The sequence below is a fragment of the Carassius gibelio genome, chromosome A7, assembly GCF_023724105.1.
Source record: "Carassius gibelio isolate Cgi1373 ecotype wild population from Czech Republic chromosome A7, carGib1.2-hapl.c, whole genome shotgun sequence".
Lineage (NCBI taxonomy): Eukaryota > Metazoa > Chordata > Actinopteri > Cypriniformes > Cyprinidae > Carassius > Carassius gibelio.
The window spans coordinates 33673213-33699170 of NC_068377.1; the positions used below are offsets into that span (position 1 = coordinate 33673213).

The 25958-nt window shown below is 36.3% G+C and overlaps 1 protein-coding gene across 3 annotated transcripts in view; it reads right to left on the reverse strand.

The window, feature by feature from the left end:
- Nucleotides 1-2364: 2364 nt before the first annotated feature.
- LOC128017328 (insulin-like growth factor 1 receptor) overlaps nucleotides 2365-25958 on the reverse strand; it is an 87355-nt gene continuing 63761 nt past the window's right edge. For 2 of the 3 annotated variants that reach the window (XM_052602672.1, XM_052602673.1), the window contains 16 exons: nucleotides 23062-23270; nucleotides 22831-22957; nucleotides 22465-22718; nucleotides 21416-21583; nucleotides 20797-21001; nucleotides 17019-17299; nucleotides 16798-16931; nucleotides 16050-16215; nucleotides 15857-15956; nucleotides 15608-15672; nucleotides 15301-15530; nucleotides 15074-15181; nucleotides 14669-14828; nucleotides 13622-13751; nucleotides 11508-11642; nucleotides 2365-3958 (listed from right to left, as the gene is read on the reverse strand). In XM_052602672.1, coding sequence (XP_052458632.1) covers nucleotides 3490-3958; nucleotides 11508-11642; nucleotides 13622-13751; nucleotides 14669-14828; nucleotides 15074-15181; nucleotides 15301-15530; nucleotides 15608-15672; nucleotides 15857-15956; nucleotides 16050-16215; nucleotides 16798-16931; nucleotides 17019-17299; nucleotides 20797-21001; nucleotides 21416-21583; nucleotides 22465-22718; nucleotides 22831-22957; nucleotides 23062-23270 — 2941 coding nt within the window. In that variant the 3' untranslated portion in view covers nucleotides 2365-3489. Of the gene's footprint in view, nucleotides 3959-11507; nucleotides 11643-13617; nucleotides 13752-14668; nucleotides 14829-15073; nucleotides 15182-15300; nucleotides 15531-15607; nucleotides 15673-15856; nucleotides 15957-16049; nucleotides 16216-16797; nucleotides 16932-17018; nucleotides 17300-20796; nucleotides 21002-21415; nucleotides 21584-22464; nucleotides 22719-22830; nucleotides 22958-23061; nucleotides 23271-25958 lie in introns of those variants that run through there. The other variant, XM_052602674.1, reaches the window with a different exon arrangement.

Sequence of the window (25958 nt, forward strand, 5' to 3'; positions counted from 1 at the left end):
AGAAAACCACACAAATAAAGTTAATAAGTGCCTTTTTTAATCAGAACAGCCAGGTTTGAACAGACTTGGACCACAAAACGTTCTCCATTCTCCCCTCCCATTTTGGATCTGCAACCCTCTTTAGACACGAACACATACATATCGAACACATCTCAACCGAACAACCAAACATTGCGCTCCCCAGCATCAAGGAGTGAAAGGAAATAGCTTGAGACATGACACAATCCTTCTTCACGTTCTAGATGGCGCCATCAGATCTCGAAACACCTCCAATGCTCCCCTCTCAACCCTCACGTAACTCTCAGAGCAACACCACGCGTCTGGACTTCAGAACGAGCATCTGGTGAGATGATGGAGAGCAGCAGTTTTCAGCAGCAGGGTACAGTGAGCGCCGAGGAACAGGTCACTTCCTGTCCTTCTGACGGCCACTCAAAACCTTCAGCCCTGAGAAGATCTAGCCCATAGTCAACAGATCTGTAATCGAGAAATCAGCCATTGGTCGCGTGTTGCGGCTCTGTAAGCGGAGACGGTCAGAGGAGAGCATTAGGATGGTGTCTCGCACAATCACTGATTAACAAAAACTACGAAAAACGCAGAAAAAAAAGACCAACATAACATTGGTGGCACTGTATGATCATTGCTTGATATTTTTCCCCCCTAAAAACTCACATTTCCCTTATAAAGTCATTCGAAAAAATTCAGGATATTTACAAGAATATCTTGCATCTGGATACTATTTCAGTTTAATCGGCTCAATATCTGCATGAACAATATTTCATCAAACTGCTGTGAATGAAATATGTAAATACCAGCTAACATTTCTTCAACTATATATCACATCTGCTTAGTTTTATTTAAATCGCACTGAAATGGTTCGTTCCACATGGTGTTTTTTTAATAATTAAAAAAATATATATTGATATAAACCAGGAAAAAAACTTATGATTATGTAAATTGGATGCACCTGACAACAGCCGAAACTCAAGTAAATCGCTTCATATCCAAAGTGTTTTTGCTTCGATTAACATTTGGTTTTTCTGATGCAAGTTTAACACACCAATGAATGTGTAATGAAAAGATAAAACAGAACAATGCCAACCGTGAAATTCAGAAACATGAAAGGGAGAGGAGAGCAGAACCAGTATATACTGGAAAAAATTACAAAATAATCCATTCTAACTAATCCATCTTTGCCCACGAGTTAAAAGATGGGTAAATTAAACATCAACAACATTCCAGCACATTTGAAGTCAACTGTCAGACCTTTTTGATCTCAGAAAATAAATAATAAACAAAATCTAGGCAAGATCCGATAGGAAAGAAAGCAGCTAGTCATAAAAAAATGTCTGTAACTCGGTAATTTCTCCACTCCGAGATTGTGGTTTGTAGCATTTATGTGAGGTTTCACCCAGATACAGAGAGCATAATATTGTCCTTTTCATGAAAAAAGGTCAGATGTACTTTATATATAGGTACATAAAAAAAGAGTGAGGTAGATAAAATGTCTGAAAAAAAAGTCCCCATGGAAAAAAGCATATAAAAATATCTAAAATGTAATCAGGGGTTGGGTGTGGTGGTGGGGGATATAGACAAAAAAGGAGATAGACAAAATAAATAATGAGTAATAACTTAAATAATAAGGCCAGGGTGAAAAAAAAAAAAGTCCCAAAAACTGGCACTCATAGTCAAACCTTTATCTCAAATCCATATAAGTGTTCTATGTTACAAACACAGCTTCTGCATAGAGATATGCCCAATCGTATCTGTAGAATCGTTTATAAGGCTCTGCTCGGAAGGAAGGAAACGCAGAGTTTTGAAGATCAGGGCCTTCGAAGGGCGGCAGGATCTGTCACAAATAAGGCTGAACAATCAATCCAAAGTATGAGACGAGTCGATCTTTAAGCACTGAAATCAATTCAAAGTTTGCCACATTTTCAGTCTTTGTTTTGTTGATTAAAGAGGAATGAACAGCGAGACAAGAACACATCGGGGTCTGAGATCGAATCCTTTAGGAGGCTGACCTGAGAGTATTTGTTGCGCATTAATGTGAAGAGAGACACAGTGGGTGCCGCCGTTAATGGCATGAAGACACAAGGTAGTGTGTTCATCTGCCATTCTTTAGCTTTTAAAGAGAGATATGCTATCAAAACAGAAGGAATTAAACATCTTTTTAACTCTTAGAGTGAACATTTTTTGTCTCGTTTTGCAGAACTATAAGCATCATAAAATGGACTCTAGTGGAAAGGCAAAGGATTACACCTGAAAAACTTTTTACATTTATATATTTATATATATATATATATTTATATATATATATATATATATATATATATATATATATATATATATATATATATATATATATATATATATATATATATATATATATATATATATTACAACCACAAAAGAAAAACAATAATAAAATAGCAGCTTTTTTTTTAGCACAGACATGTAGATGATCAATCTGAACTGTAAAAAAGGTACAAAAGTGACCGACAAACGATGCACATGCTCTGTGGTCCGACGTACGACTGAACCACCAAGAGAAAGAATTGCTCAAAAAAAAAAAAGCCACTACTTAAAACCTCTTGAGCTTCTTTTTTTATCCAAAGTTTCTTTGCAATGTAATATCTGCTGCATCTGTTGCTCGACTCTTGCCTTATTTCATCCTAAATACGTCAAACCCTAAGCAAGACGAAAGAAAAGTGGGACTCTTGATGAATTTAAATGAATCTTGGTGATTTTAAATGAATAATTCCATCCAAAAATGAAAATCTGAATTATTCCTTTAAGTTGGTTTGGATCACCAGGGAAATATGGATGCACGGAGAACTAAATGACAATTTGGCAACATTAATAAAAAGAAAAGAAAAGACAGACAGACATCTGGCAGATTAAAGAATTTCTTCTTCACTACGTTGCACAGCCTGAAGATTTGCAGAAAACGCACGGATTTCCATCCCCAGGTCGGGGAAACAAACTTCTAAGAAAAGCAAAAGAAAAACCTTACACATCTTTCTCTAATTTAGACGCACGTCTTTGGAAACAAAGACAAGAGCAAGTGCTTCGCTGTTGGATTGGCTTCGAGATATGCAGAGCGTGTCGTAATAATGCCACCGTACCACTACTGGCTCTGATAGACCTTCAAACCAGTTTTGGAAGTTTAGAAAAGTAACAAAACGTAACAAAAAACAGTCAGCCTATCGAGTGCGAGAGTGAAGGTCATGGTTTTTCAGTCAGTCATCCAGTCTAAGGAAATAACAAATGAGTTCATGTCAATCAATTCAACGATTCAATCGAAATGCACAAAAAACAAAGAAATCCAAACTTTGTTCGTTGAGGTATGACTGAAAAGATTGATTGCCTGGACTCTCAGTTTGTACCATTTCATCTCTCCTTGTCTCTTTATTTTAATATTTCTTCTCAGGAGACCACACAGTGGCTTGACAGACAGGGACATGTCCTGAAACGGGACCGGGCCGCCGATCAGCAAGCCGACGACTGGGGCAGAGGCAAGGCACGCTCGTTCTTACGTCCACCGTTCATGTGAGCGTAAGGCTGGGTCTCGTCAAATGGGCTCTGGAGAACCATTGAGGGCCCGTTTGCCGCAGACGTGGGGAGCGGGTGCTTGTCCGTGGAGCTGGGGGAGGAAGGCGGTGAGGACGGGCCGGCTGGGGTGGAGGAGCCTTGGGACGCAGGGGCGCACTGTTGAGGGGAGGCCAGAGAGGGTGCGAGGGGCTGCAGGCTGGAGGACGGCTCCAGAGGAACGTTCTCCATGGTTCCCACATTCTCCATGTCCAGCTCTTCGGTGTCCGGGGGTTTGTTCTCCTCGCTGTAGAAGAAGCTTGTCTCCTTGAAACCCTCTTCCAGGTCGTCCTTGATGCTGCTGATGATCTCCAGGAAGGACGGCCGCATTTTGGGGTTGTATTGCCAGCACATGCGCATCAGTTCAAACCTGAAAGAGCACAAGAGCACACAAAGAGAAGTTCAGCGACACGACCCTTGAGAAACATCAAATCTAGTTGTTGTCCAGTCCACACGAATGAATGCTATTTGGCCATTTTAAGATTATGTTTGTCTGATAAAACGAAGAGTTAAAAGTCAGTTACAAAGTTTCTGACAACAGATAAATATGACAAAAAAGACACACACACACACACACACACACGCACACACACACACACACCTATTAATAGTATTGTATTAATAGTGTTAAATTATTATATTCTGTATATATATATATTTATTAAATTTGTTCAATCAATTTATTATAAAATACATTTCTAATATGTAATTATCATAATCAACATAACATACATAATGCAATAATTAAAGTATTTATTACATATAACAAATTAATAATCTTAATTCTGGATTGCGTCAGTTAAATTTGTAAATCTTTATTTAATTATTATTATAATTTTTTAAATATACATGTCCTTTTATTATGAATTTTATGTATTTATTAAAATATTAATAACAAAATATATTACTTCATAAAAAAAATTATACTGTGCACTCTTTATAATACACATTATCAATAATTTAACTTTTTGGTTGGTGTCATTAAAAAAAAAAGTCCTTTTCATTTTAAATAATTTAAGTCACTCCACACACACACACACACACAATTAACCATTTTGTTTATTAATTTTAAAGTTATAAATAGTACTGTATATATCTATACTTTATCAAAATAGCATTACAATCTTCATGTGTAGACTACTTGATATAAAAAACTATCAATAAATCTATCTTATTGATTTGCATTGTTAAAAGACAAAGTCTTGAAATGAAAAATGTACAAATTATTTATAAATACTTCATCATTTAATCATAGTCACTCTATATATTGAATATTGTGCTATTTAACATTATAGTCACATATACTGAAACTATAAGATCTAATTTCTCCTAAGATCTTGTTCAAACCTCCTACGCCTACTTGCCGTAGCTCTGAACAACAGGTGGCAGTGTGACCAATCCGTAACACAAACATGCATGCTATCAGGGGTTACGTCCCAAACACAGCTGCAGTGAGCTCATGGTGAATGCGGTGACCTCTTTACTGCACAGCAAACACACAACTGTGATGAAATCAAACTGCAGAGCTGGAGAGAGTTGTAAAGGAGGCCAGAGAGCGCCAGTGAGGGGGAAAATAAATAAATAAATAAATAAATAAATAAAAGCGTATGATCTAACTGACACTAGAGCATTCCAGTTCACCGTTTTAATTATACACAAACACGCTAAGAATACCAGAGGAGTCTGCTGAAATAAATACTGGGATGCCTGTGCCAGCTCACACACTAGTCGAGTAACACACACCATTAGTCTTACAAACACCAGCGCCGGCTACACACCCACACACAGCTAGCGCAAACATCAGCTGACAGTCACAAAAACCCGAGCACCACATACATAAACATTCACACCAGCAAATCCAAGTGTGGTATTTTCACCGTGTCTCTCTCTCTCTCACACACACACACACACACACACTCTGAGGCTTTTGGCTCTCCAGCTGTGAGACAGAGAGACTGGACTCACTGCCCTCTGAGCCTCCAGCTTGTTTTTCCTGCATGGCACTAGATGACGTTTCCATTGATGGGGAGGTTCAGGCTGATTTTAGCACCTCCAGTGTTAAAAGTGCGATATGAACTTGACTTAACCTTTGGAAGAACAAAATATGGATTTTCGGACAAATATGGATTTTCGGAAAAATATGGATCACGATGTTGAAAAATTTAATTCAACATGCAAGTGAGAAGTTTTAAGTAATTTAATTCATGTTAATTATAAACATTTTTATTTTTTATTTATTTAGGTATTTTAGAAATTGTAATATGATTATATTACAGCTATAACAAAAAATATACTCAAGAAAAGTTGAGTAATTATTATTAAGTATTACCTTTTTATCTTTATTTTTCAAAGAAACATTTCATATAAATAAATATTTCTGAATAATGAACATTATTGATGAATATCATCAAGCTTTCTTAAGGTATGCAAACTTTTTTTTTAACCTTGATCCTTTCCATGTGTTAATTTCTTTTTTGATTCTCATCATGAAAACAAAAAATTAAAATCATAGATGACAGACTTTGATTTGGCGTGCAAAACAATTTCATTAACAATCTCTGGACAGTTAAATATTAACTCAAAATAGCATTAATACTAGCAACAGTCCTGTGCAACAAAGCAGGTTCTTTAATTTTTATAAAAAGTTATAAAGTATTTCAAGATCCACTTTAATTTGCCACTTCTAATTGGTAAGCTACGGAAGTTCTAAGTTATGTTTTTCCCCCTTCTTGTTGTCTCTGTCACAACTTTTTTCTCGTTATAATGACTTCATTATCTCATGATCTCAACATAACGAGTGTAGGTTTCTGTTTTTAATGACTTCATTATCTCATAATCTCGACATAACAAGAGTAGTTTTCTCATGATAATGATTTCATTATCTCGTGATCTCGACATAACGAGAGTAGTTTTTCTCGTTATAATGACTTCATTATCTCGTAATCTCGACATAACGAGAGTAGTTTTTCTCGTTATAATGACTTCATTATCTCGTGATCTCGACATAACGAGAGTAGTTTTTCTCGTTATAATGACTTCATTATCTCGTGATCTTGACATAACGAGAGTAGTTTTCTCATTATAATGACTTCATTATCTCGTAATCTTGACATAACGAGAGTAGTTTTTCTCGTTATAATGACTTCATTATCTCGTGATCTTGACATAACGAGAGTAGTTTTTCTCGTTATAATGACTTCATTATCTCGTAATCTTGACATAACAAGAGTAGTTTTCTCGTTATAATGACTTCATTATCTCGTGATCTTGACATAACGAGAGTAGTTTTCTGGTTATAATGACTTCATTATCTCGTAATCTTGACATAACGAGAGTAGTTTTCTAGTTATAATGACTTCATTATCTCGTAATCTTGACATAACGAGAGTAGTTTTCTCGTTATAATGACTTCATTATCTCGTGATCTCGACATAACAAGAGTAGTTTTTCGTTATATTGACTTCATTATCTCGTAATCTCGACATAACGAGTAGTTTTCTAGTTATAATGACTTCATTATCTCATAATCTCGACATAAAGAGAGTAGTTTTCTCGTTATAATGACTTCATTATCTTGTGATCTCGACATAACGAGAGTAGTTTTCTAGTTATAATGACTTCATTATCTCATAATCTCGACATAAAGAGAGTAGTTTTCTAGTTATAATGACTTCATTATCTCGTGATCTCGACATAACGAGAGTAGTTTTTCTCGTTATAATGACTTCATTATCTTGTGATCTCGACATAACGAGAGTAGTTTTCTAGTTATAATGACTTCATTATCTCGTAATCTCGACATAACGAGTAGTTTTCTAGTTATAATGACTTCATTATCTCATAATCTCGACATAAAGAGAGTAGTTTTCTCGTTATAATGACTTCATTATCTTGTGATCTCGACATAACGAGAGTAGTTTTCTAGTTATAATGACTTCATTATCTCATAATCTCGACATAAAGAGAGTAGTTTTCTAGTTATAATGACTTCATTATCTCGTGATCTCGACATAACGAGAGTAGTTTTTCTCGTTATAATGACTTCATTATCTTGTGATCTCGACATAACGAGAGTAGTTTTCTCGTTATATTGACTTCATTATCTCGTAATCTCGACATAACGAGTAGTTTTCTAGTTATAATGACTTCATTATCTCATAATCTCGACATAAAGAGAGTAGTTTTCTCGTTATAATGACTTCATTATCTTGTGATCTCGACATAACGAGAGTAGTTTTCTAGTTATAATGACTTCATTATCTCATAATCTCGACATAAAGAGAGTAGTTTTCTAGTTATAATGACTTCATTATCTCGTGATCTCGACATAACGAGAGTAGTTTTTCTCGTTATAATGACTTCATTATCTTGTGATCTCGACATAACGAGAGTAGTTTTCTAGTTATAATGACTTCATTATCTCATAATCTCGACATAAAGAGAGTAGTTTTCTAGTTATAATGACTTCATTATCTCATAATCTCGACATAAAGAGAGTAGTTTTCTAGTTATAATGACTTCATTATCTCGTGATCTCGACATAATGAGAGTAGTTTTCTAGTTATAATGACTTCATTATCTCATAATCTCGACATAAAGAGAGTAGTTTTCTAGTTATAATGACTTCATTATCTCGTGATCTCGACATAATGAGAGTAGTTTTCTAGTTATAATGACTTCATTATCTCATAATCTCGACATAAAGAGAGTAGTTTTCTAGTTATAATGACTTCATTATCTCGTGATCTTGACATAACGAGAGTAGTTTTCTAGTTATAATGACTTCATTATCTCATAATCTCGACATAAGAGTAGTTTTCTCGTTATAATGACTTCATTATCTCGTAATCTCGACATAATGAGAGTAGTTTTCTCGTTATAATGACTTCATTATCTCGTAATCTCGACATAACGAGAGTAGTTTTCTCGTTATAATGACTTCATTATCTCGTGATCTCGACATAACGAGAGTAGTTTTCTCGTTATATTGACTGCATTACCTTTTGATCTCGACATAACGAGAGTTGTTTTCGCTTTATAACAACATAATTTTCTCGTGATCTGGACATAACTAAAGTTGTTTTCTCGTGATCTCGACATAACAAAAGTAGTTCTACAAACAACTCTGGTTATGTCGATATCACGAGAAAATTAAGTTGTTATAACAAGAAAACAACTCTGGTTATGTCGAGATCACGAGAAAATTAAGTTGTGATGAGAAAACAACTGTTTGTGTCAATATCACGAGAAAATTAAAGTCGTGATAATGAGAAAACAAGAAGGGGAAAAAATAATAATGCATGGCTTCCTTGGTAAGTTGCACATAATTTCCGGTTTTAATCAAACAGCTGGACTTCCGTTGGCACTGTTAAGCCCCTTTCACACTGCACGTCAGACCCGCAATATTCCCGTAACATTGCCTGGTCGCCTTCTGTGTGAAAGCAACCACGTCCCGGAATTGATTACCGAATTGAACCCGGGTCGGGGACCTAATAACATTGCGGTAATCGATCCGGAACGAGCGCTGTGTGAACAAAAGCCAGATCTAATTCCGTATCGAAGTGATGACGCGCATTATCGCGCGACTCTTTTACCAGCCGGAAAGGTAAAAAATCTTGAAGGAAGGTCAACATTCGCGACGAAAACATATGTGCAAACTGTAATGAAGCAGAGATCAGTTAGTTCTTCACTTTCCGCGCTGATGCCGAGATCGTTTGCTTGCTTCAGTTAAAGTATAACGTGCCAAGCGTTGTCGACTCGTACATTACATGTCACGCGCTGATGTCACGTGTCGTTACGGGATCTTCAAGGGTTGTGCGAGAAAGCACGCACATATACCGGGTCATCACTGGCAGTGTGAAAGTGCCAAATCTAGCGACCAGGGAACAATTACAGGAACACTTTACCCCTGTATTTGCCGGAATGGCAGTGTGAAAGGGGCTATAGTCTCTGCAGTCAGGCACTGGCTCATTAAAACACAAGACAGAAGCAGCCGCAGTAATAAAGCAGCAAGTACCAGCCCAAATCCCTCCCACATGCCCTCCTCCACTCCTGTTCTGGCTGCCTTAAAGACCACTTCATCCTTCCCAGCACTTCTCTAAAAAAGAAAGTGGTAAAAGGTGCAAAATGGTGACTAACCACAACAAAGACCCTGAACCAGACATCCTTGCAATGAAAAAAAGGCACAGGCCAATGCAAACCATTGTGCAATTCCCGTCAATGGACAGTGGACTAAGAAAACACAAACTACCATTTGTCCTGAAACAAAACATCATTGTTCATTTGTTTCACCAATAAGTTAAGAAAAAAAATGGCTTCCTTTTTTTATTGATTTTGTAAAAAAAATCTAATTATTATATAATTAAAAATGTTTTTTGTAAATAAATTATATAATTAAAAATATTTTATTTATTTATTTTCTATATGGAACTAATTTTCTGTTTTATCCAACTAAGCTGAAAAGTGATAAACAGTCATTTAATAGATGAAAAACAAGCTGTGGCTGAAAAAATTATTAAAATAAAAATAAAATATGGTTTACACATACAGCCATTAAAGGTGCTGTAGGGAACTTTTTGACAGATAATCTGTGAAAAAATCCAGCTCCTCTGGCTCCTCCCAGTGGTCCTATTGCCATTTGCAGAAACTCCATCGCTCCCGGTAAGAAACAACCAATCAGAGCTGCGGTCCGTAACTTTGTTTGTGTTCAAAATGTAGAAAAATGTATATAATAAGCAAGTACACCATGAATCCATTTTCCAAACCATGTTTTTGGCTTGTCCTGAATCACTAGGGTGCACCTATAATAAGTGTTTATATTAGGACTATTTTAGATTGCTTCGGGGGCACCGCGGCGGAGTAACCCAGTACCTTTGTGATTCTTCATAGACATAAACAGAGAGAAGTAGTTCCGGCTACGATGTTCTTCCGCAATATATATAGCACTTTATACAATACAGATAGTGTCAAAACAGCTTTACATTGTTAAACAGAAAAAAAAGTTTGCTGATAACGCAAAAAGGACAATAGAAAATAGTCAGTTTTTCTGTTAAAGTCGGTTCACTGTTGTTTCAGTGATGTCATCATCCAGCACAGTCTTTGTACCCCTTTCATCTCAAGACACACACACCCACCTCTCTCCCTCCTGGTATAATGTTATATTATTAAAAATGTGGAATACCTGTAGTGCATTGAGTGCTTGGATGTCACTGCCAGCTCTCACACTTCAGATAAAACACAGACCTGAAGTCAGACACAACCTAACTCAAACCGCGCCAAAGAAAACCCATAGCTTGGAGACTCTAACAAATAAACAAATTATACTTAAATTTAGACCCAGCCCGCAGAGGTAGAGGGTTAGACTCGGTAGATTTAAAATCCAAAACAAATAATGGCCAAAGTCAAAAACGTTTTGGGTAAATACCATTAATTCTCAAGCGAATCCAGATTTTTAATGTCTATCCTTGTTTTCAGCTTTTTGATATTACAACCTGAATTATACAGTAGGTGGCAGACTTTCTACTTTTTAAAAGGCAAAGTCCACCCAAAAATGTCAATTCTGTCATCATTTATTCAGCATCATGTCCTTCCAAACCTAACATGAATATTCATATAAAGAACTTTCAAAATATCCACATCAAGATGTTGCACCAGGTTTGTTTGTGAACCAATGAAACCAATCCTGCACAGATGGCACGCAAAAGTAACATTGAATTTTGGTATGTAACACACTAAAGTATCATAAAGCTTCACAAGACTTTTCTATGGACCATTTTAATGTTTTTTTTTTTCATTTTCGGAGCCTGACAGCTCTGGACACGATTTACTTTCACTGGATGGAAAACAACAGTTTGGAAATGTTTCTAAACACTGCACTTGGAACAACAAAGTGAGTGAAAGGTGTGAATAAGATGACTTACAGCATGTCAGGGCAGTTGTCAGGTTTGTCTAGCAGTCCTCCCTCCATAACAAATCGCAGTACCTGCTCATTGGACATGCCCTGATAGGGTTGCTCGGCCAGGGTGGCGATTTCCCACAACACCACCCCAAAAGACCTGTAAGACAACAGATGAGAAACGCTTGAATAAATCGACATTGATAGCGACCAAAGTGTCGACAAGATGACGATCTTCTGTTTCAATTCTGAGTGAGTTCAGTTGAAAGCTCCCCACTCGCAAAAGAACTGCTCCCTGAAGAGTTTTTTTCAAGATATATCAATGTTTTCACTGACAATGAGTGATGTGTGTACCTAAAACTTTCAAATGGGAGCAAGTTGTCATTATAATGAGTCAGCAGCTCAGACAAATTATACAATATAACGTGCCGTGGTCTTTTGATAATAAAGCTATTAAGCACATAACAGAAATACCTTCAAGTAATGCTTTTTCTTTCGGGGCTTACTTGTATTATTTTCCTGCGAGTAAGTGTTGTACATCTAAATAAGATACAAAAGAGCTTCAAAGCCGGCATAAAAATAATCAAAGGCTCTGTTCCAAAACCTAATGAGCTGCTTTGTGTTTTATTACTGCCTACATAGATTTAAAAACGCTTTACATTAGACAGCAGCTCAGTGCTACACACTGGACATTAATCAACGGAATTTATAAAGTATTTGATAAAATTATACATTTAATTGTACTGAACTTGCGCAATTCACTTTCTCACTGAGCGTCACTATATATTCTGGGGTCACCTTTTACACGAAGCATAAATGTGATGTGCTAAAAACGAACAAGATTTCACACTAGGCTTATTAAACATTCACAACTAATTGCAATATAACATTAACATGTCGCTAGCTAACGACTATATTTTTAGTCCACTCAAATATTGAGTAAGGTTATTTGGATTTTTTTGTTATCCATACTATTAATATTTAATAATGCATTTACAGCAATATAATTTCCTTTAAAAAAAAATCATCAATGCATAGTCCAAACCGCTTATCCTACATAGCATTAAGGGGATGCTGGAGCTCCAAAACGAAGTAAAACGAAATAAAATCACAAAATAAAAGGCAAAGCAAAATTGCAATGCATGTGCACAAAAGAAACATGACGCTGCTAAATAAATATAAATATTTTAAATATATAAAAAGGTATATAATTTTGAGTCAATATGTACAGTACTTACATCCTCTGCACTTTAACCAGTGACATGAATTTGGATGGTCTGTTTGTCTGACAAATAGAAGAACGTTCAAGAAATTTGTCTGAAATTATTCATTTACATCCGTTTGGTGCCACAAATTGCACACTTAGACTTTAATAAACAGACATGATATTCTGATTCTGATCTAAACAGCCTTTGAATTTTTTATTTGTAAATTTGTAATTATTGGCAAAACACTAATTCTATATCTGATCCTTTTGTGAAGTTAACCAGACATTCCATATAATCAAGGCCTGACGGTGACCCTGGACAGAAAGATGAACTGTTAGGGCAGACTCTCCGGACACCTGGAAGGAAACTTGAGCGCATTGTAATTAAGTTCAATCCTCTTCCTGAACAGGGAGTACTTGATTCTGATCCTTAACAAAAGATTTAAGCGCAAACCTCCCAGCGAGCTCAAAAAGCTACTTATTACGACACGGGAGGACGAATGGACTAAAGATTCCTTGAGACTCTGGAATGCCGCTCATATCAGCCGCAGCTGTTGCCGTTTCCGGAAAAGTGCGGTCTAGACTCCCCAAGGCTTTCATTGAAATGAGACTAGCATGAGGGCCGATGAGGCTTGATTGCCAGCTTCTTCTGAAATATATGGAAAGATGTTTCTCCTCATTGCTTACCGCATTAACGTATGCACCATGTAATGGAAAATGTGTGTTGAGCTGTGCGAGTGTGTTTTTCATTTCTCATTCAGCTAGTGGAGAAACTGAAGTGACCACTAAAGTGGCGGTCTTTGCTCAAATGCAGATGTCGTTCTACAGCTACAAAGTCTAGACTGATGTACCCTGATACACGGTTCACTATACATCTCCGTTAATATCTCTATGACTGTAACTGATTCTCTATTGAACACATGAAAGCTTACCAGACATCAGACATGGTGGTGAAAACTCCATCTTTGAGAGACTCTGGAGACATCCAGCGCACAGGCAGCAGTCCCTTGCCTCCTTTTCTGTAGTAATCAGTCTCATAAATGTCCCGTGTCATGCCAAAGTCTACAGATTTGAGGATAAATGATGTGAAGTTACTAAATGTCTACAGCTTTACTTAAGATTTAGCCAAACAAAATAAAGAACATATACTAGCAATTCATTACTTGTTAATTATGGAATTAAAATTGGGGATGCACAGACACTAAACACTAAAAAGTCAAAGTGAACATAAGCACAATTAATGGAATATAATGCAAAATAAATGTTATTGAAAGTATGAAAGATGCATAATGTTTGCCATAATTTACTACAAACCCTTTAATTTATTGCTACAGTACACAATGGTTAAATTAACACAAATCTTAAAGTCGCAATGCAGCAACAGAGATTTTCTTCTGTACTAACAACAGATCCAGGAGCTTGCAGTCGATTGCAATAGCAATCAATAGAATTTAAGCAGAAAAATGACTGGAGTATTGTTTATCCAGAAGATCCGGTTATGAGATTTTGATTAAAAATTGCACGAACTGAATGCATGTATGAATCATTCACAATCAGATGAATAACATTCATTTACAAAGAGATTTCCAATTCATTCAGCATTTTTTATTAATATTATTATTATACATAAAAACTAGACACTAACTAATAGTGTTGATATAGCACACTCCTTAATTTTAGTATCTAATTTTGTTACGAAACAATGAGCAACAGTGCAAAATATGCAATTTGTCAATGCAATCTTTTTACATTTAATAACTATCAATATTTACTGTGAAATGTTACCAATTGATGATAATTTATGACTAAAATAGGTTAAAACCCTATTATCGCAAAATTGATTGTTTAAAGCACCGATACTAAAAAATAATACACCTGAAAAAACTAGATTAACAAAAAGTTAGATAACTAGTCCCTATTTTAAAGCATTTCACATATCAAATACAAGCCAATAAAAGTGAATACATTTCATCACATACCACCAATTTTGACAGCAAAATCCTCCGCCACCATGCAATTCCTTGCTGCCAAGTCTCTGTGAACAAATTTGTTGGCGTTGAGGTAAGCCATGCCGTCCGCGATCTCTCCAGCCATCTGAATCATCTTCTTCAATGGTGGCAAAGGCAAGCTGGAGATGTTCTGAGGACGCAAGAGGAAGAGGAGAATGATACTGCAGCTCTACTCCAAAACCCAGTGAGTCTTGTGCATTTCATGCTGAGGCATTGCAAACGCAGATGACTAATTCTGATGAATGGAAATTGCTCAATTATGACTCAAAATTCAACTACACTACTAAACAGGTGGCAATTCTTAGCTTTCAGGAATTTAGAATAGCAGTAACAAAATCAGTGACATGAAGATGTATCGTGCATAACTTTATTCACCTTAGCGGATCGAAGTGAGCGCAAGTAACTCTTCAGATCTCCTCGTGTCATCAGCTCCATGATCACCAGGGTGGGCTGACCCTGCGAAACTACGCCCAGCAGACGCACCTAAACCAATAGCAAACCACATCAGAGGAAGCCACCAGCTAAAAGTCGACATTAGTTTACACCAATGCTGCCAATCTTTAAAGCATCAGGTGAGATCTGCCATGCATTCTCCGACTAACCACATGGTGACAGTTGAACTCCTTCATCACAGAAGCTTCATTGAGGAACTCGATGCGCTCGTGCAAGCTAGCCGATTCGTTGACCGTTTTAATAGCCACCCTGGTTTCCGGCTCATCTTTCACAACACCTTTGGCGATGCCCTCATACACCATACCAAAGGATCCTTGTCCAAGCTCTCGGCACATTGTGATTTTCTCTCGCTCCACTTCCCATTCATCCGGCACATACACTGTAAACAAATACAAGAGGTACAATTATTCATGAAAAATGATGTTGAGTCGATATTGCCCTTGAATGAATACTCACTTTCTGCTGCGCTGAAGTACTCTGGGTTAACAGACGTGTAAAGGTTTCCAAGCCTGTCGCTGTTTCTGTGGATTCCAGATAGCATTTGTTAATCATAAACAGCACTAAGATATTTAATAGAGAACAAGCATGAAGTATTTCAAGGTAAGTCCCTGCTTTTTATTTTTTTATTACGGTATATGGAGTGTCTCCGAAAATTGTTTTGTCTACAGAAGCCTATATGGAGTGTAGGTGTGTTAAAACTGGTACCGTCTCTTGTTCAGATAGGTGAAAGCCACTCCAGCGATGATGGCAAAAATCAGGAAAATCGGGATGATCATGAAGTACAGGTAGTGCTCATAACCTGATTCTTGAGCGTATAAGAAGAGAAAGTGTGAAACTCAATAATCTATAACTCTCACTTTTTAAAAGTTGAAAGGGATGAAATTCTGAGTAAACTTACGATCAACTTGAATCACATAGAAAGTTATCGGGTCTGTCCATGACCCGTTTCCAGCCAGAGACGTAGCCCGTACACGGGCAGAATAGTTCCCAGGTCCCAAGTTGGAGAGTTTCACCCCTTTGTGCTCTCTATAGTGTTGACGGGATACACACTCATGCTTCTCAGGCTGTGGTAGAAAAAGAAATACAAACACATACTTGTAAATGTAATGCTATGGTAAAATGTCAGCAATGTGGTATAACTACCCTGAAATTGTGAATGAAGAAAAAAAAAGTCCGGTCACACTTTATTTTAGGGTCCAATTCTCACTGTTAACTAACCATTAACTATGAATTTAGCCTCAATTAACTCCTTATTTGCTGCTTATTAATAGTTTGTAAGGTAGTTGTTAAGTTTAGGGTATTGGGTAGGATTATGGATATCATGCATTATATGTACTTTATAAGCATTGATAAACATCCAATAAGCTAATAATAAACATGCAAATAAGCAACTAGTTATTAGTGTGAATTGGACCCTATACTAAAGTGTTACCAAAAGTCCTGTTGGATTAAAAAGAAGGACAATTTTAAGGAAAAAGAAAAGAAAGCATTATTAAAAAAATATTTAAATAATAACAAACAATGAATAAATAAAGGTAATTTTTTCCCCCTGAAAGTCTTGACTGTTACACAACTTGAAATTTTTGAACCAATGAATCAAACTTAAAAAAAAAACTTATTATGACACGAGTGAATACAACGGTCACCTCTGTTCCGAGACGATACTGTATCTCATACAGCAGGATCAGGCCATTGGGTTTCTGCGGTTCAGGCCACTTCAGAAACACTGAACCCTCCAGACCTTCCCAAGTCACAGGACCAGGAATGTCATCTGCTCTGTCTACAAGAAAAAAGAAATCAGATTTGTCAATGACGTATTTGAAAACAGTGCCTCACCTTCGATTGCATGTTGATGTCCTGCTCTTACCTGCCGCTTTGGTGCGGGAAAAGATAAACGCGGCTGCGCTGCAATGCCAAACCTCTTTGTTGCAGGCGTGCACGTCGATGCGGTAAACGGTGAAGGGCTGCAAGCCACTGATGTCAGCGCTACGTTCCTTCACCTTCTTCTCTATAAAGGAAAATTCCTGTCTAGGCAACTCGTCATGAGAGAAGTTACCCTCTGTCAGGTTCCAGTTTCCCGCCAACAGAGTGTGGATGGAAGTAGCGTTGGCCACACCAAACAGATCCCGCCGTCGCCTGTCGGGAGGTCTGGAACCAAAGAGAAGAGTAACACTGCAACTTTAAGCTCAACTTCTGGACGTGCAGAAACTGAAACTCTTTATTTAAAACATTTACAGAAATATTCATTTAAAAATTATAATAATAAAGGATTTTTTAGTATCAGCACTACTGACCTCTGATAATACTGAACACAGATATTAACTGTGACTTGCCCTAGTTTGTAAAATTAGCTTTTTTTTTCAATGAAAGTTGAATGTATAAGTTAAAGCACTATTACATTTTGCAGCTAGAATTTTGAAACGGTGTCTGTTTAAACATTAATTCCAGTGCAATTCCTTTCACCAAAGTCTTCCATTGTAAATGCATTAATATGCACGTAACCTGAAAAAATAAGTAAAGAATAGGTATTTTATTATTATCTATCTGCCTAGATTGTATGAAACAATCATTTTCATTGCTAAAACATATACAGAGGAGAGGAAAGAAAACAGTTAACTTGTAAAATACATGGTATATAAAATCCATTTTCGTTTATACATAATCATCATTTAGAATCAATATTGGTCGGCATCATTTCTCAGGATCTCTTCTAATATTATACATGTCTTTTCGGGGCAACTGTGTATGACAACTTTAGCTTTAAATGCAGTTTATTTTCTGTGCTAATCGACAGCAGTTCAGACACATGAAGGGAGCTTTTTTTCCTTAATATTGGGGAGACCATTTTTAACCCCATTTATGAACGTGTGAGGTAACAACCACATGGCTGTTCTCCCATGAGAGCAAGTTACTCTCGTACTTGCCAAAGCAATCACGGATCCTGTCCTCAGATGATCTGGCATTGACTCCATCCCCTTGAATCCATCCACACACACACACACACCACAGCTGGTCTCTATTCCTCGGCCTGCTAACACTCACACGCTGGAGCATTTTGTCCCTCAACTCCCTACAAGCTGCAAGTCCTTCCTCTGCCTGCTAGACACACATCCTTCCACCACAGATGGGTTGAGTTTGCCTGAGAGCATGTGGCCAGAGAGACGTGATATGAAGCTATGCATCCCTCTGTATATGACTGGATATGCTGGCCCAAACACAACCTTGTCTAATCGCTGGCTAAGTTAAGAATGGAATACAAACCTATTGCATGCTACAATACAGATGAACTTTTTCAAAGAGATCAGTATTTTTATATACATTATTTTTAATCAGCAAGGATGCATTAAATATACAAAAAGCTACTTTTATTTTTTACAAAAGATTTCCATTTCAAATAAAGGCCAAAAATAATAATTTTAGCATTGATAATATTAAGAAAGCAGCGAATGTGCATATTAAAATGATTTCTGAAAGACACTGAAGACTGGAGTAATGATGCTGAAAATTCAGCATTGCATCGCAAGAATAAATTACATTTTAAAATATATTCAAAAAGATTAATGTATTTTTAAGACATTTTATTTCTAACACTTATAAGAACAGCATCCAATTTAAATCCTTTTTTTTTTTTGTAAAGCTATTAATACCCTTACTGTCAATATTGATTAATTTAATGCATTGTTGATGTATATAAAAAAAAAATTTTTTTTTTTTTTTAAAAAGCCACATGATTTTTCAGTGTCTTTCAGAAAGTTTCAAATGAAATCCCTAAACCTAAATTATTACCAAACCCCTTTTTTGTAAAAATGTCACTAAAAACAGCACAAGTCATATGCTAGCAAGCCATTCTGGACATTTCATTTCTCTAAACCAGTGACTTTCCCTCTTCTTTTCTGTGCCTTCTGTTCCCACATCTCTTTTTCATTCTCTCTCAATCTTCTTCCGTGCAGAGCGGCATTCATTGATCTGTGTGCTCTCCGGCTGGAGGGGAACTTCCCTTTATTTCATTGGTATTCCAGATGGCATTACTGTGCATTTCCTGGCAGCCGAGCGGTTTGAGGGGGGAACGGCAACTGAATGGATATGATTTCCTCTCCTTCTCGTTCCCCCTTCCTCCCGCTCTCTCCAAATCCTGAACTTCGGGGGAACTCTAGGCACTTCCCTCAATATCTCGGTTTTCAATAAAAACTGGTTGTGCTGGCCCGGGTACAGACATAGGCTACTTCTCAGCTGTCTGACATAGTTCTTGCCCCGCTGCTTTCCTCGTAAGCCAAGCAATGACAAACATGCGGAGGAAAAAAACGGAGCAGACACAGCAGGGTAATCTAGTCCCAAATAACGCATACAGATGCCGTTTTGATGTCCTGCATTGCCTGAATCTTGAATTCACCGATGCATTGATTTCAATAGAAGCCCGCTCAGGTATACAGCGATTTTGGCGCTGTCGGCGGGACACATGATGATGGATGATAATAGGATACAGATGCCGGTCCTCATTTTAGCACAGAACACTTAATGTGTTACACCTTTGAGATCAGAGAGAAAATTTAACATCTCCTGTGCTATTTGGATCCAGAACCAAGAGCCCGTACCACATGATTACTAACAGCAGGGACAGAGGGAAACAATCACTGAGGGAACGCTGAAAAGGTTCCAAAACAACCTCTCGAACAAGAAACGAAAGAACCATTACAAATGCTACCATCCAGAGACATCAAGGGTCCCTTTCAATCTTCATCTTTGAGATCATGAAAGGTTAACATGGATTTATTGATAACTGAAGCTTTTAATTTGAAGTTAAATGGATGTTTTGTACTGGCTGATGCATCAAAACATGGATAGGAACGAGGGCTTCAACTCTGACATTCATTTTGAAGTTGTTGCCAATTTAATTTAATACTCTAGGTCATGCTTATGTCATTCCAAACCTGCAGGCTGGGATTTTTATGTGTAGACTCTTTACTGAGCCTTTTTCTGTACGATGACAATTTATAGTAAAAGTATCATGAAAGTCATCTTTTATGGTCAGTACAACTTTTAATTTAAATGTTTTATTTTTTATTTTACTTTGTTTGACCAAGGACACTTTAAACTGATTGAACCGATACTGGATAGCGCTGATAATGATAACTGATTATTTGCAGATATATATTATTTTTTAATCAGTAATACAAACAAACATTGAAAAAAAAGAAAAAGGAATAAATTAAAATTAGTTAGAAATAATGACTTGAATTTTTATAAATAAATCTAAAAATATATTAAATAATTCAAAAACAAAAAATAATAAAGTATTATTGAATAAAAAATATGAATTTGATTATGATAAATAATTTGATTTGATTCGATTTCTCTTTCCTTTTTGTATATCCTTTATATTTTTCATAAAAAATAAAATCAATATAGTGTGTGATGAAAAAGAATATTGTAATAACAGATATTTTATTGTAATAATATTTCACAACATTAATGTTTTACTGTATATTTGATCAAATATTTGCTGATTTTTCGAAAAGATAAATAAAAATAAATCTAAAAATTCTTACGACCACAAACGGTAATGTAAAAAAAAAAAAGAAGACAATTTGTTATGATCTTTATGGAGAGAGTAATAATCATATTCCTAATAAAACTCTTAAGTTTACCTGGGGGTGAATATGGCATTATGGAGGAAGTTCTCAAAGGCTTTGCGGTAGTAGATGTCCTCCTCGATTCGCTTCAGATCCTCCTCTGTTTTAGGACATTTACAACAGGGGGCTTTGTCCCGCCCCCCTGTTTCAGGATTGGTGGGTTTGGTGTCCTCGATTTCTGTCAAACCACCAGCTGAAATCCTGACTGGGATCTTCAGTTCTGTCAAGAAACAACATAAACATGGTTACACTTTTCCTGTAGTGACCTTTAGTGATCAAATCTGGTATTATTTCAATATGCTCAAAATGTAAATTAGGAAAGTGCTGCAGAAAAGCAAGAAAGCAAGCAAATTATATTTAAGTATGAGTAATGGGAGGTTTTGAGAGCAGCTCTAATATTATTCAGACAGAGTTGAATGGCTTGAATATGCTGCACATTATTTGATTATGGCAAAGCTCTTTGCATTCTGACATTGAATACTAAGAGTATTCAAACAGAATTGAATCTAGTTCCACTACACACTGGATGCTTCAGATGTTTGCAATAATATGCTTATTATCCGTTTCATGGATAAATGTGTGAATTGCTGTTGGGCAAATGGTGCTCAGTTTAAGGGTGTAATGTAGACCAGACCTTTGGAGCAGTAGTTGTGATGGTAGAGCTCACGGTCCTCGCCCTGCTGCTTCCAGCGGAGCAGGTAGTAGGTGTGGTTTCCATTGGGGGACACAGGTGGAGACCACCGCACCACCAGCTTTGATGAAGAATTAGAGTATGCACGAATGTCTAACGGCGTTGAGGGTGCTGGAGTAGAAGAAGAAAAAAAGTTATTCTTTAAGCAACCACAAATGTTTACTTCAGAGTAATTCCCTTTGGAGAAACCTGTGGAAAACCATGAATCATCCCTTCTGGGGTTTAAGACTACAACCACCGAGTTACTTGTCTAGATTTAAATCCACCCTACATGGAATAAATTGACACTGCTAAAAATCCTATTCTTAATCAGCAACTAAAATTATTGAAATTTTCTTAAAACACTGTTTAAACTGCATAATGTGTGTACGCTAGGGATGTGGATGGTTTGATTTTCTTTAAAGGGTTAGTTCACCCAAAAATTGACCCAGAAGAGAAGACAATGCTGAATAAAGTCGTTATTTTTGGACCAAAATGTATTTTGGAAGCTTCAACAAATTCTAACTGACCCTCTGATGTCACATGGACTACTTTGAAGATGTTTTTATTACCTTTCTGGACATGGACAGTATACCGTACATACATTTTCAGTATGTAATATTGTGAAATATTTAAATACATTTAAATAACAGTTTTTAATAGTAATATATTTTAAAATGTAATTTTTTCCTGTGATGCAAAGCAGAATTTTCAGCATCATTACTCCAGACTTCAATGTCACATGATCCTCCAGAAATCATTCTTATATGCTGAATTGCTACAATAGAAATATTTTGTTTGTTGTTTGTTGTGGTGCGTAATATTTTTGTGGAAACCTTTTTTTAACAGCGTAAAAGTCTTTACTGTCCCTTTTGATCAATTTGATATGCTTATTAAAAGTTTTTTTTTTTTTTTCTCTATTTTAATGAACAAAAGAATAAGTGCACAGACTAGGAAACATGCAAAAAACGACTTCAATTAAATTCATGGCGGACCTGAACCTAGTTCCTTACCTGATGGTTTAGTCCGAATGTACACCACTTCACTTTTCGCCCCAAGACGCTGTCTGTCCTTGTCCCTGTCCCTGTCCTCCACAACTAGCGTTACAGCTTTGACAAAGATAGCATACTGAGTCCAGGGCTTCAGCATGGACAGTGTAACACCTGGGTTCTGGGTTTGGTCCTCCTGTAAGTCAACGTCAACCATGTTCCAGCTGTCCGATCCACAACCGTCCTGACCATCGAACTCTGTCAGGTTCTGGAAAGGCCTATGAGAGACCATAAAGGCTATTTACAAAAGCTGCTTGAACATTTTAATGGTACCGAGAAAGGCTGCTCAAAAGACAGACAAAAAAAGATTGAATAAAAAGCAACACTTACGCTTCTTTGTAGTATACAATAAAACTGACAAGGTCTCTGGAATTGGGTGGTCGAAAACCACCCCACGTCAACTTAATTCTATTACTACTGGTGGTATTCGATATGAACTTAAGGATTTCACTCTCACCTAAAAAAAAAAACGCATTTACAAAAATTAAAATGAAACATTAATATGTACATACAGTCTATACTTATTTTTAATTTCATCAATTGAGAACAAATCATATTTACAGCTTGCACGGTCTCCATTGTTGCGGAAATCTCCTTCCAAAAACTTCTCCTTAATTCCGGTTTTCTCCCACATTCTGCGGATCTCGGACATGCAGAGTTTGGGATTCAAGCGGAAATAGAGTTTTCCAGCACTTATGGTGAGATTGTGCTGGGACCAGTCCCACAAAAGCTGGAGATGCTGGTTATCCAAGGCAGCAAAAGCATACATGCTGAAAACAACATAATAACAATGAATAAGTGACCAAAAAGACTAAACAAAAAACAGATAAAATATAATTCAACAGTAGTCTGCCTACACACTGCAGTTTGTTAAATACGAATGCATTTAAATCCAGGATTGAATCCACTAAACTAATGTTGTGTGTGGCTGAAACTTAATGACTGATATAGCAAATCACAGCAACACTTCTTACTCATCATCAAAATATTACCAACTGGAGGCGTATAAGCATCTGACAGAGATGACAAGTAGGGTTATTTTAGTTAACTAAAAGCAAAAAAAAAAAATCATTATTTCAAATAAAATAAACTTTAATTGAAATAATTTCTCATTTCCGTTGTTTAACTTAAAGTACTAAAACATAACATAACTTAACATAACGTAAAGTACTAAAACATAACATAACTGAAAGTACTAAAACAAAAACATATAAATAAAATTAACATTAGAACACAGAAATAAAAAAACTATTTTAATAATAAAATATAAATAAAGGATAAGATATGAGAAAATAAGAATATAAGAAAAAAAAATCTCATTTAAAAAATATTAAATAAATATTACATTCCATGACCTTAATTCTCGCCGAGCTTTAAAATATTTTAATATGCTGTAAATTGCTTTGTGCAAGTTCACTCTCTTTACACACACAGATTTCTTTGTGTTGGTTCAATCATTATATATATTTTATATAGAAATTTGATTTTAGAAATGATCATTAAAAAAAATCTAAAATATTATCATCTGAAACAATATAAAATTCTATTATTTATAGAACCTGAAAAAAATATTATTGAACTCTTCCTTTAGTTTTTCTTAAGCATTAATTTACATGACTTTTACAGGCCTAGAAATCACAACTTCCAAAATTGCCTGATATTTTAATGTTTCGGGAACCCTGTCTTTTAATCAGTATTCATTTTCAGTACCAATTACCTTTTGAGCATAGTCAGTACACACACCTTCATCTCTTCATTAGCTAGTATTGTATGAAAGCTAAAGGCAGGCAGAGTGGAGATGCAAAAAAAAAAAAAAAAAAACAAAAAAAAAAAAACAAAGTCGAACAGTTTATAAAATACTTTTGTATCAGCATCAGATTGAATACCACAATACTCTCAAAGCTGCAGAAATGGCATATTATTCTACAATTATTTGCAGTGACGAATCTAATCCCAGAGTTCTCTTTAGAGCAGTTAATTATCTTATTAAACCTCCAGTTAACATTAACTGTTCCACGATTTAGCAGTATAATGAGTTTCTCAATTACTTTTCACCTAAAATCGAGAAAATCTATAATTGCCAGTGATCTTGCTTCTGAATTTGTTGAGTAGCATCTTCCAAATGTCTCTGAATATGGTTTCTCAAGTTGCAATGTTGTTGATTCTGATTTTATTTATCAACTTGTTTTCTACTTGTTCAACTACTTGTATACTGGATACTTTATCTACTACTGTATTGAAAAACTGTTTTTCTGTTATTGTACCCCACATCACCGCTACTGTAAATGTCTCACAATCTGTGAAGGGATTGTTTCTCCTGCTTTAAAAGTGGCTGCAGTTACACCAGTATCTAAAAAAGCCTGGGAGGGATATTGCTGAGAAGTCCAATTATCGGACAAATTCTTGAGCGGGTGGTTGTTAGCCAACTCCAAACTCATCTTTATATGAATAGCCTACTAGAGACTTTTCAATATGGGTTTAGGTCTGGACATAGCACGGAGACTGCTTTAGTTAGTGTCTTGAATGACCTCGTTATAGCTGATTCTTGGGCTTGTGGCATTTTAGTTCTGTTAGATCTTAGTGTTGCATTCGATACAATATGTCATAGCATATTAGTGGACAGACTACATAGATGGATTGGTCTATCTGGAAATGTGTTGAATTGGTTTAAATCATATCTTTCAGAGCGATCTCAATTTGTTTAACTGGGTACTAATAGATCTCAGACTAGGCCTTTGTGTTAGGGTGTCCCTCAGGGGTCAGTTTTGGGACCTGTTCTATTTAGTATTTACATGCTCCCTCTTGGACAGATTATTCAAAAGTATGACCTGGGGAATCGTTATATGAATGATACCCAGATTTATATAAGCACTCAATAATTATAGTTCAGTAATTTGAAACTTTCAGTTGATAATACCTAAATATTTCTTCTGCTCAGGTCTGTAATTTGGGTGTGATTTTTTTAATGCTCAGATGCTCATCTCTCTTCAAAAACATAACTAAAGTTGCTTTCTTCCATCTTCATAACATTGCTCACATTAGACCCTTTCTTTCTAGGCCTGATGCTGAGAGGCTAATTTTTGCCTTCATCACATATCGGCTCGATTATTGCAATTCTCTCTTCGGGGGCTTACCAGCAAGTTCTGTTAAGAGACTACAGTATATTTAAAACTCAGGGTTTTGACTTATACATCCTCACGCCATATTATTACCCCAGTGCTCCAGCAACTTCATTGGCTCCTGGTTCAATCATGCATTGATTTTAAAACTCTGATTTTAATATATAAAGCAGTACATGGGATGGCTCCAGATTACATTTGTGACTTGGTAACTCTTTCCACACCTTCTCACTCTCTCCACTCTGCTTCCTTGTATCAGCCTCATTGTAAATTAAAAACCATGGTGGGGAGGGCTTTTCCCTATAAAGTGCCTTATTTATGGAATGCATTACCAGTGTT